This window comes from Panicum hallii, chromosome 2, assembly GCF_002211085.1.
Source record: "Panicum hallii strain FIL2 chromosome 2, PHallii_v3.1, whole genome shotgun sequence".
NCBI lineage: Eukaryota > Viridiplantae > Streptophyta > Magnoliopsida > Poales > Poaceae > Panicum > Panicum hallii.
Genome location: NC_038043.1, coordinates 5,259,364 through 5,271,782, shown reverse-complemented (window position 1 = coordinate 5,271,782; position 12,419 = coordinate 5,259,364). Strand labels below are relative to the sequence as shown.

General features: G+C 43.9%; 2 protein-coding genes and 1 non-coding gene across 5 annotated transcripts; 1 reads left to right on the top strand and 2 right to left on the bottom strand.

The window, feature by feature from the left end:
• Nucleotides 1-2,190: 2,190 nt before the first annotated feature.
• TRNAS-AGA lies at nt 2,191-2,272 on the bottom strand. The gene has a single exon. It is a non-coding gene; the product is annotated as a tRNA-Ser (tRNA).
• Nucleotides 2,273-2,317: 45 nt separating this feature from the next.
• On the top strand, nt 2,318-4,412 carry LOC112881599. 3 transcript variants are annotated; one of them, XM_025946377.1, is made up of 5 exons: nt 2,318-2,489; nt 2,606-2,659; nt 2,778-2,829; nt 3,128-3,158; nt 3,996-4,220. In XM_025946377.1, exons 1-5 carry the CDS (start codon nt 2,395-2,397, stop codon nt 4,082-4,084), a joined length of 321 nt encoding a protein of 106 aa, XP_025802162.1. In that variant the 5' UTR covers nt 2,318-2,394; the 3' UTR covers nt 4,085-4,220. The 3 variants fall into 3 exon arrangements, with proteins under 3 accessions (XP_025802162.1, XP_025802163.1, XP_025802161.1); XM_025946378.1 differs by having other exon boundaries at nt 2,320-2,489; nt 3,128-3,134; XM_025946376.1 differs by lacking the exon at nt 3,128-3,158 and having other exon boundaries at nt 2,324-2,489; nt 3,996-4,412.
• A 3,238-nt stretch (nt 4,413-7,650) lies between these two features.
• LOC112880784 lies at nt 7,651-8,235 on the bottom strand. The gene has a single exon (XM_025945539.1). The coding sequence runs from the start codon at nt 8,233-8,235 to the stop codon at nt 7,651-7,653; it is 585 nt and encodes a 194-aa protein (XP_025801324.1).
• Nucleotides 8,236-12,419: the final 4,184 nt, after the last annotated feature.

The following is a 12,419-nucleotide window of genomic DNA, read 5'->3' as shown; positions in this document are numbered from 1 at the left end:
TCAGTTCATGTCTCTAGTTTGAACAAAACAAAAATTAAAGAAAGACTACAGACAGCTTTGAACTTTTGTTTTGTTTCATTTGTACTGTTCTGAAATCAGTTGCAGATCCTGTTTAGAAATTATTAGAGACTTTAAATCCCATCCATTTAAATGATGTGTTGGGTACTTGGTCAGTGAGCTAGAATCCTCATAACATAAATATCTCATAAGAATTTACATTTTTTTGTTTGGTATAAATAGTATCCACAATCGATAATGCGGTTCAGATGCTTGTAACTAAGGTGTTGTCTTTTTCTCCCTTTAGCTTAGTAGCTACTATCAGTCCACTGCGAACTTCCAGCTGCAAGAGAGCTAAACTCAAAAGCTATTAGTCAACTACTTCTGTGCATGACAGTGTTATTTCATTGATTAACCGATTGATTTGTGGGAAACTGGAGCCCTAATTTATCCTAGAAGTACAGTGTATGATTCTATTGGAGACAAAGTGATACTGGCAGCATCTATCCATCACTAGACCCCATTGCATTAGTATTCGCATGACTGACAAAACGGTACTGGCTTGTGCACTTGGATTGGTTCCTCTCTCTTCATATCCTTCGTTGCAGCTTCAGTCTCACCATTCAGACCAAACTCAAGGATTACGTATCCATGACATCATGAGCAAGACGAACACAATGCAATTGGTTCTAGATGATAAAGGTAGTAAGAGGAGGCTCCTAAATAAATTTCTGACATAGAAATTAGAGGCCTTTGGAGCGTAGTAGCACACTAGCAGACACACATTAGCTAGCAGCAGATACTCTTTGTTCACTCACTGGCTCACATACATGTGAGCATCTGAAGGACTCGATTTTAGGTTCAGCAGGAGACATGAAACAGAGGTATCGTACCAGATAAAAACAGAGGAGCTAAAAGCAGGGAGACGCATACGAGTACACGCGCGACAAGAATTCTGTTTCAGTTGAGATTAAGTATAGTGCTGTAGTTTTCTAGACTAGAGACTTTTTGTCTTGCTACAGTGGACAGAAGCTCTGCTGCGCTGTTGCTGCAAACATATTAGTCCAGATAGGGGTGTTGCCTATTGTTTTATTTTATTTGGTTGGATTTGTGAAGTTGACTACAATAATTCTTCAATGATGGAAATTAGGAGGTATGAATCACCATTGTTACCCTTTTTTTTCCCTAAGAAATAGAATGTAAAATTAATGCTCCATATGCATGCATCGTGTTCGATGTGATCATCCATATGCTTATTATTTTGACACATTACGATTGAATAGTCAAAGTTTATTTTATGCATATACAACACTAAATAATGACGAATCACTTAATGTCGAATATGTTATGAGAAGCCAACCTAGTAGAATGCATAACACATCCATTGTGTTGCGCTGATCGAGCAGAAAGGCAAACTAGCTGCTGTGGGACTATTTCTGCTTTCTGGTCCTCTTGATATATAGACGAATCACGTTCTATACAGCTGCATTTTTACATGTTTTCTCCATTTATATGTAAATGGCACTAACTACATGAAATTGTACAACAGTTATTTCTTTGTGTTTTTCTTTGAAAAAAAAAACCCCCTCATTTATATGTGCACTTCACTTCTCATCACTTCAACTACATTCTATTGTTGCCTAAGGGCCTGTTTAGTTCCTACCGCAAAAACGCAAAAAACCCGTAAACGCAAAGATGCCAAAGGAATCTTGCTAATTTGAAGTACTAAATGAAGTCTATTTACAAAACTTTTTGCATGGATGGGCTGTAAATCGCGAGACGAATCTAATGAGCCTACTTAATCCATGTTGCAACAGTGATGCTACAGTAACCATCCGCTAATTATTGCTTAATCATGGATTAATTAGCATCATTAGATTCGTCTCGTGATTTACAACCCATCCATGCAAAAAGTTTTGTAAATAGACTTCATTTAGTACTTCAAATTGGTAAGATTCCTTTGCAAAATTCTTTTTTTGCGTTTTTGCGTCCTGATCTAAACAGGCCCTAAGTATTCATATAAGAGATGGAAGAGTAGGACTGTAGGAGGCGAGAGGTAGTCCCAAGGCTATGTCAGGGCTAGCTGCTAGAGAAAATAGTAGGCGGAGGCATCAGGAGTGGCAGTACTTGAGTTGGCCCTCTGATCTGTACGGTACCATTAGTTGCTGCCGACAAAAAAAAGCAGAAAAAAGGCGTGGTCGGCAGGATTCGAACCTGCGCGGGCAAAGCCCACATGATTTCTAGTCATGCCCGATAACCACTCCGGCACGACCACCGCTTATTTCTGTCTCATAACCCTTTTTATTTGGTGCATGAAAGGCACAGAGTCTTCGAGGCTGTGAACGAGAGCCGCAGCCCGCAGCGTTGCAGTCCCGCAGACCCATCGGCATCGGCGGCATGGCGGCGGCGCAGCCTTCCTCCTCCAATTCGCTGGCTCCGCCCCTCCGCCGCCGCTCGCGCCGCCTCGTATTCGACCGCCGCTACGGCTGGATGTAAGAAAAACACACAGATCCCAGCCGCTTCCCCCCCTTCTCTCTCTCTGTTCCTCTTCCGCCACCAAGATCCTGCTTCCGTGCTCTCACCCGCCCCTGCGCTTTTCCGCCCGCAGCTTCGACGAGTGGACGGACCCCGCCGACCAAGCCCTCTCCGGCGGCCGCGGAATGTAAGTGCCTACCCACTCGCATCGCACCCTCTCCGGCCTTCCTCCCGAGTTCGTTTTGTTTCCCCAATCTTGTAGCCTGCACTCTGCAGAAACTCATACCCTGCTTGCTGCGTTTCAGGTTCTGCGCAGTGACGATGGCGCGGTCGCTGGTGAACGCCGCGGCGTCCTCGGTAATATTTGTATTGCCAACGAGTTAAACTATAAGCTGAATTTGTTATCTTTGCTTCATTTCCGTGAGGGGCGCCGTTGTATAATGGATTGAAGAAATCTAGTTTTTGCCATGGCATGTTTGCCGGTTAGTATGTTCCTATTTAGGACTTGCAGTTACGGTATGAGCTTTGCTCATCTGAATTCTGGATTCTTGAATGGGGGCTTGTGAGTGCTTCCTGCCTGGATTTTGCGATTTGTAGGGTATGCTAACAGAACTTGTAGCTCTACAATATCAATTTATTGGTAGATTTTTTTCAGGTTTTGGGTAAGCTGGCCAACATCTCCAACAGTTAAGTCTGCGATTTGTTTGCTAGGTGGAGTTGTTAAGTTGGGGTAGTGATATGAGGTCAGAAATTTCATATGTAGTATGATGTATTCTTTTTTCTGAAAGCAGTAGTTCCCTTTTTGCTGCGTGCATCAGAAAGTTTTATTTAGATCAATGCTAACCATTTCCGTTCCATCACCCAAAGCTGAAAAGCTGCTGTTTAATTCAAGAACCTGAAAATTAATGTAAATTTAATTTGGATAGTGTGATGAAAAAAAAAATTAAGGTAACCCCATCTCTCTTGGTATCCTGAAATTAAGCTCTATGCCAAAATGTTCATTGGGCTATGCTATCATTAAGGTGCTCAATTCATTTCTTCCAAAATGTCATTTATGCAAGTCCTAACAGAAGTGTTGGGGCAAAGTTCATTTGAAGTCTCAACTCTCTGCGAGACTATCTTCTTTCCTACATAGTTCATTTTTCTTGTACGAGCAGCCTTATAGTTAGGCTGGTTAGCATACTGGAAGATATGAATGCATTGTATGAATTTGTCACTCACCTGATGAACTGAATGTGATTCAGTTATATGAACAATACTCAGTGTGCTTGCAGATTAGTCGTGCGAAAAAATAATTTCTAGAGATGTTGCAAAATCAATCATATTGGAAGCATGCATTTCATTATTGGTTTCCTTTGTGCCAATTGATTATAGTATTCACTGGATGTACTGTTATTATGGTTTCTTCAATGTCTACTATGGAGTTTACCCTTAACTTAGTAAGAGGAAAGAGGAAAAGAAATCATTGTACTAATATTTTTATCATCCTCGCGGTATCTAACTGCTCGTTTGTTCTTTCACAGGTTACCTATGCTACAAGTTCAGTTGGAAGAGTTCTCGAATCCCCCAAAAGTTTCTCTCTGCCAGCATATATGCCTTGCCTAGCATTTGACAAGAAGCAGCAAGCATGGTTACGTGAACTTGAAAACTCTGGAGTAGTTGCTGATCTCAAGTTAATAAACTGTAGTGCTCATTCTGTGTTGGAATGTATGGCAACTGATTGCCTCTGCATGTCAAGGCAACATGATCTTTTGTAAGCAAAGTATCAAAAAATATCACTTGTCCTTAAAAAGCATAGTTTCTATGCTTTTTGTTCTTAAATGCAGCTTGATGACACAATAGCCTAGTGGTATGTTTGTCTTCATTGTACTGAAGGACAAGTATGATTTTATATTAAAGGATAGTCAGGGTAGTAAATGATAATTTTAGTATCCAATTTACTTTGAGAATCTTGTTACACTTATATACTTTTTTTTAATTATTCCTCAGGATTTAAATATCAACGAAATTAAAGGTGTTTCTCCACCTACCTAGGCTTGTTTGGAATTTTTGCAAACCTTATTTGGAATAAGGCAATTAGACTTATATCCATAATGTTGTATACTTTTTTATTTGATTGAAGGATTGACTTATTTGGAAGCATTGACTATACTGAAAGTTTCATACTCGAAGTCCTGCATTACATAATAGGGACAGAGAAATAATCCTGCGAGAAGATTGTAATGCAAATTAGTTAGGTATGTTATTTGTGATTGTGGTGCAGATGCAATTTCTTCCCGACTTCCCAAGAAAAATCCCGAATTGGATCGAAAATTGTCTGGTTAATGTGAGCTTATCCATGCGATTAGGATGATTAGAATTGAAACTGTTGTATTGTTTAGTTCTCATAAATAGCATTTTTTAACTAAACATTATTTTCAAAACTAAACATCTTTGATGTGTGCATTTATATAATAAGGAGCTTTGGAGAAATAATTTCTCAGGACCATGTCTTGTAGCAACATTTATGTCAGCAGTATCAAAACCAGATTGTGGACATTAAAGCTTTTTATCACTTAAGCCTATATATCCCTTGACCTGGTTGCCCCCTTTTTCTTTCCAACTATCAGTCTCACATTCTATGTCCTGCCAATCGGTAGTACTGTTCTACTATACCACTGCTATCTTGGTTTAGGAGTGTTGGGAATTACTGTCATGACAGTGAACTGTCATAAGGTTCTGCTAGTTAGGCAGGGTAGGTTCCAACTGTGTCATGCCTTTATGGGCTAGTTCATCATATGATGGCCTGTTTGCAGCTGTGCATCAGAAGAATTACTGTTCTAGGAGTATGAGGCACTGGGAAGGAAGCTGCAGCATCCGAGGCATTTTCTGTAACAAAATGAATCCGCACGTCAATGGTAATAACAAAGCAAACGCAGCTGTTCCCATCGGTCCGGCAGGCTGCTGTTGTCCTCAGGGTCCGGACATTGCTTACCGGAGGCAGAAAGAATGATCGTCCATAGCTGCTTGGTGAAGTAACTGAAGATGAATAGGTGCTCACTTGTTTCGGCCTCCTGATCACACAGGTAACAACTTGCCACCGTGCCAGCAATGCCATGTCGATGCCGCCGCCGATCGGCAGTCCAGTGCCTACGCTTGAATCACCATGATGCCATACCAATAATGCGTAGATATGGTTGCCGGACCAGACAGTGTCGCCATGACGATTCATACTAAGACAACTGGTGGATAGGTCGTTTTCAGCTCAGGTGCAACAGGTAATTTTTTTTCTTTTCAGTTTTTACCGTAAAGCAATAAAAAAAACTCAATTGCCATCTAAGCTTCTGAATTCCATCCCACGGGCCCTAGCAACTTGTATGCCTGCCAATATTGGCCTGCGATTAACTGTCAGACGCCACGAAATTGGCCTAGCATTTTTTCAGGGACTACTGAATTCAGCTGCTGCGTGTGGTGCCTGCTCGGATGCTCAGATGCCAGTTAATCAGCATTTGTGGAAAAGGCACGTACTGTTTTGCAAGGACCAGCGGAATACGTTTTGCGTACTTCAAGTAAGCAGGGCAACATGACGTTTTGGACAGCGAAAACAATCTAAAAGTCATTCATTTTGCTTGTCCAAAACGTCATGTGAATTAATGACTAGAGCTAGTACTTAGGAATATGGCTCGAGATCGATCCATTGAAACCTAAACCCACAGACGCATATAAGTCAAGTTAGGGCGAGGCGAGGCAACAGTGATCGATGTGCATGTCTTCTTGTTTGCAATGCCCGCCACAATGCCTCCTTCAGCTAGCATAGACAACGTTCACCTGGCATCTACTACATGGTTTATTCCGCAGGATTAGAAGGTGTCAGGAACTAAAGGCTTCCATGAACAGGATGAATAAGCACTTTGAGAACACTACAATGTTTATGTCTACGGCCTGTTGTCGGGCGTGGTGCAGCCGTGAGAATCCTACAGCTGGAAAGAATCGAAACTCTAGTATCTACTATAAATCTAGAACGCTTACGCTCTAGTATGACTATGATAGCGGGAGCAAACCTTGGCGATGAAACCTTCGTGCAGACCTCATCAACCTTTTTCCTAGACGGCTTTTTCAGGGTGTCAGTATTACTGATCCTGCAACAGAATCTAACTAGTTTTGTTAACATGTGCCGACCCGGATTTGGCAACAAGAGAATGAAATTACTTTTGTACCCTTCGACCTAATCCTCTAATTGGGTACCCGGTCCACGTTTTTAAGGTTGGGGATGACTTACACACCTTTAAATGGTTACTTTTCATTTTGGTTGTTGGATTTGTACATGAGGTTCTTTATTATCATTGTAACACGCCTCATAAAAGCCACACAAGGACGGGGTCCAATGAGGCTTGTCTGCGTCCACATGCAGTTTGTCACATATGCATGGAGTAATATATTTCCGAGTCCTCGTTAGTTGGCGCCAAAACCTTTGGTGAATGGAGAAAATGGATATTATTGCACTAGCAAAAAAGTCACAAAACATCTATGTTTTGTTGTTGCAAGGACTGTGAGGTGTCAGGAATTAATCTTGGAAGGAGTTTCATCACGATTCAGCAGTTTGTAATCATCCACGGGCAATCAAATGTGCTCCAAGATAAGATCCAGTCTGCTAGAGTACCATAAGAAGAAAAAGAATCAGCGTGACCTTTCGTTTGGCCGTCAGTTGAATCATCCCAGTTTCCTGCTGCCATTTGTCTAGGGACCTTGATAGATTTGTCACACAAATTATATCTGTCTCATGCCTCCCTTCAGGTGAGATTATTGTATATTCCCTTGGCATGCATCTAAAAGGTTTATCCAGGAGGATTAGAAGGCGTCAGGAATTGAAGGCCTCAGTGGGCATGATGAAACTGTTGGGGCAAAGAACATTCATGTTTGCGGGGTTTTCTCTGGTTTGCTGCAGTCTGATCATCCATCCTTCATTTCATCTCTATCTTCTGCTCCCCGCTTCATCGTAGTTGAATTCAGAAACAGGTGTACAGAAGGCAAGAGAGCGATGTCATGCACACCAACTAGAGTACATTCATGGATGATTGATAGTCATGAAAATGTACCAAATAAATATATTATTATTACTTGGACCATTTTTTTATCATTGTTCTTAACATAAGAGATGAAGAAAGAAATGGTCACAGAATGTAGGCGTGTATGGATGGATCAGGCGATCGAGCTCAGCGCGATGGCGAGCTTGGCGAGCTTGGCGAGGGCGTCGTCCTCCGCGGCCACCGGCGACAAGACGTTCCGCTGCTCGAACTCCCGCTCGCACGCCACAGGCGCCCGCGCCGTCCGGCCGAGGCACAGCTTCCCGTCGCGGAACATTCTGTCCTTCACGGCGGCGTGGCAGTCCGGCTGGTACACGTGCACCACGTAGCCGTATAGCGACAGGCACACCCTCAGGCCGTCCGCCGCCAGCGCGCCGCCGCCGCCACCGTTGAGCTGGGCGTCGATCGTCGCCTCGGTGGCGGTGGCGTTGGCCGTGGCGAGGTCCACCGCGACGAGGGCGAGGTCGCCGTTGTCCGCGGCGCCGGGGCTGTGGCCGGTCAGGGCCGACAGGCAGAAGTCTTCGGTGAAGGCGCCACCGCCGGCGGCGTAGGCGCGCTTGCACGCCGAGGGCACCACACTGGGGGGCTCCCCGGCAACATCCACCGCGGCGAAGAGGACGGACAGGAGTCCGATGAGCGGAGGAATAATGCTATTATGGTGGGTGAACAAAGAGGAGGCCATGGATGTCGTGGTCGCCATTGTCACCTGCAAAGCTTGTTCTGGCCACTCTCTTTCTAGAACACCAATTAGAAACCATGCACAGGATTGTTGTAACCTTATACTAGATGTAGTTGTTTTATGGTGTGCCATAATTTTAATTTATAGAATGTTCATTCGTCATGATCAGATGCCAAGATTTTTCTTTTGTGTATGGAAATGTATCATCAGTTCATCACACATTGTGTCGTTCCTTTTTTTTGTCAACATTTGTGCAAACAGTTGGGAGTGAATATTTGTTTTAAAACTTTCTAATTAAAATTGCTTAAGGACCGCCCTGGCAAGTAAATTATTTTGCACGCTCTGTCGAACATAGCAGACTATAAAGATGGACAATGTTATCACCATGACACCATCTGTCGTATGCCGCTACGGTTCTGTAGGATAGGACGCACTTCAAGCTAGATCTATTAAGTATATGAACCATGCCTACACAATGTGTTAGGATTTTGCTTGAAGCTTTGAAGACAAATCCCTCGTAACCGATAGTGAACTAGAAAAGTACTAGAGCTAAACTCATATAAGGAAGACACTTATATTGGTAAGAGCAAAGCCTTGCAAGAGAAAAATAAAGGATACAAGAGCTTGTACCTAACTTTGGAAACCAAGTCAAAACTTGACTCAACTCCCAACTACTAGCCTAACTCTAGAAAATTGAAAAAGGAAGAGTTTCCTCACATGTATATAGCCACACCCTCATATCTATAGATTGGGGGAGACTGAGAGCCAAGACACTATGGCAGTTGAAAGCACCATCCTTCCATTTCATGATCAAAGGAGGCGCTCCAGAGTCAGTTCTCTAACGGTTAGAGGCGGTTGCATGCATACATGATCTATTTCACATTAAATATTTCTGACCTATGAAAATAGGAGTAGTCAAGAAACACTACGTGAAGCAGGGTAATTAGTAACGGGCAAAGACATACATTGGTAACGGGCATAGCCAACATTACCCTTTTTGGGTTACAAATGGCAAGTCATCGGTAACGGGCAAAAGCCCATTACCAATTACGTGCAAATTGTAATGGGCGTTAGGCAACAGCCGTTACTAAAGGCTGTTACCAATTACACCATGCGGCCCCTTCAGCTGGGCCCACTGTCAGTTTTGGTAACTGGCCTCACTTAATGCCCATTACTACTATTCGTTACCAATCTTCCAGTGCGGCCGCTAGGCCGGGCCCACTGTCAGAGTTGGTAACGGGCGCACCATGACGACCACTACCTTTGTTTGTCTACTGGTAATGGTCTACATACGAAGCCCGATACCAATGACATCGTGCGGCCCCTTCAACTAGGCCCACTGTCAGTTTTGGTAACAGGCCTCACTTGATGCCTGTTACTACTATACGTTACCAATCTCCCAGTGTGGCCACTAGGCCGGACCCACTGTCAGAGTTGGTAACGGGCGTCACATGGAGCCCGTTACCTTTCATTGTTTACTGGTAACGGGCTACACATATAGCCCGTTACCAATGACATATCAAAGGTAATGGGCATAGAATGACACTCGTTACAAATGTCCTTGAGGCTGCTCCCGCTGGGCACGCTAGCATTAGTGGTGGTAACGGGCTTCATACGACGCCCGTTACCGTTCGAATATCGTAGCAGGCAAGTCGTACTGGATGGTCCAACTTCTTATTCACACCTCCCTTAGTTATACGTGTTCATACACGTGTACATGTACAGAGGCTCAGGGATCTAGAGAAGTGGAAGCGCCCAGTATTAACTTCTGCCGTCCAATCACTTCATCTTCCACTGCAAGCTTCATATTCCGCCTATAAGTAGACCTGGTAGATCTCGCATCTTATCTCCCCTTTCTTGATCAACCAGAAGCAGTTGTTATTTCTCTCTTCATCTTCGATCTTCATTGCTCTGATCTGTTTCGCAAGGCAACAGGTTTTAAATTTTGGGCAATTTTTTAGCATTTGCTTCAATTGTATTGTTATAATCTAGATCCGATGATGGTACAGGGGGAGCAGAGCATGGCCTTCGCCTTACCACCATCACCAATCGAGGTGATCGTCTCTAACCGGGTCATCTAGCAATTGAGAGTGTGGAGCGGAGAGCAGGACTGCATCATCGCTGCATACATGACAAGGGAGCACTTCGAGCCATTCATTACCACCAACATCGTCATCAAGTACGTCATCGGCGACTACAGCTGCCGAATCATCCACGGCAACGATTCTGGCTTAATCTTCTACGTGCGGCTTCCGTACCCATCGGATGTGGACAAGTTCAATGGCCACGCATGGAACTGGTGGGGGGAGTACGTGTTCTTCCACCGCATAGTCAACTCCAAGAAGCTCTGTCTCGGAACCTGTTGAATGATCGCCTCCCTCGACAACTATGTTAGTCTGTAGTCCTCTTCGATCAGTCGCATATTCGCATTAGTTTGTTCTATATCTAATTTCATGTTATCTAGATGTCTCTATAATACGAACGAATTTACTTTAAGTATGCTAATTAATGCGAACAAATTTACATTTTCAAGAACAAATTTCCTTTAAGTATGCTAATTAATGCGAACAAATTTACATTTTCAAGTGCATCATATGTGGTAACGTTTCAAGAGATGAAGCTCCGTGACGTTGTTGATGCACTTGAAAAGGAACAATCTCACAGTAAAAAATAAGTGATAACGGGCTTCATATGACGCCCATTACCGATGACTTCAAAGATAACGGGCGTCATATGACGCCCGTTACCGATGACTTATCAAAGGTAACGGGCTTCATATGACGCCCATTACTTATCAAAGGTAACGGTCGTCATATGATACACATTACCGATAACGTCATGGGTAATGGTTATATAATGACGCCCGTTACAAATGTCAGATGGTAGGTCACGATTTGTAGTAGCTTTGGTGCAGTGCTGTTTGATTAGTACCCTTGTAGTGTTTAGCTTTGTAGTCGATTTGTTGAGTTGTTGATTGTCTTGTAACCAAAACCAGAACATTTGGATCTTCTTAGTTGGGGTCTTAGCATCTGAACAAGTTGCAACCCAGGCATCTTAACAAGTTCATAAAATATTCCCCAGCAAGGGCAAAAGATTGGCTAGGAAGGGCACAAGATAATTAGTACAAACTAATCCTGAGGTCAAACTAATCATCTAGCTACGGCATGTCATACATATTGCTATCATCTAGTAAAAACTAATCTTGCCTTCTAACTATGACATGCCGACTCCTCGCGTAAAGATTGATCACCATCTTCCGCGCACGATCAATTTCTGCAAGTCCTGACTCCTCGCGACATGCCTTGCGTCAGCCCTGCCGAGCTTTATCTTCAGCAATGCCGTGGACAGCTGCATACTTAGCACGTATACGAGCCATACGAATCCACGCTAGTGCAACACTCGCACGGCGCATATGTTCCCGGGCACGAATGCATAGAAGCCCTGCATGATCCACTGCTCTAACGACAATAGGGTCATACCCTGCACGCGCAATCCGTAGACAAGCTCTGGCCTGATGCTCCAATGCTCGGGGCCAAATCATTGCTACAAATAAATGGCAACAAGATTAATATATGAAATTTTGCAGTGCATTTATTCATTTTTTCATTGCATATCCATGTACCTATTCATTAAAATTATAGGGCATATGTCCATATTATCACTAACATTGTTCTAACCATATCATGAATAGCACATTGTTCCACCCCATGAACTTAACATTCATCTAACATCCATCATATCACATCACATTCATCTAACATCCATCATATCACATCACATTCATCCATCCATGCATCCATAGGGCATACAGAGGAGGACTCACCTTGGTGGAGGACGCTGAGGCGCGCACGACCGGAATGAAGGCACGCTAGTGGGGGAGGAGGAGCGGCGGAGGAGGCGCTTCGGTGGATGAGGCCGAGCCGGTGGAGGATGCGTGTCGGTGGAGGATGCTGAGACGGTGATGGAGGCGCGTCGGTGGAGGATGCCGAGCCGGTGATGGAGGTGCGTCGGTGGAGGAGGCCGAACCGTTGGAGGAGCCGGCCAAGCCGGGTCCGTGTCGGGGAGGGGCTCCGCTAGTGGAGGAGGAGCGGCGAGGTCCGCACGCCGGATCTACCGCACATGGGAATGTCCAAGTTGAAGAAGCTTCTCCATATATCCTGGAGTGAACTTATTGGTAACAGGCAAAGAAAGACCATTACCATTGT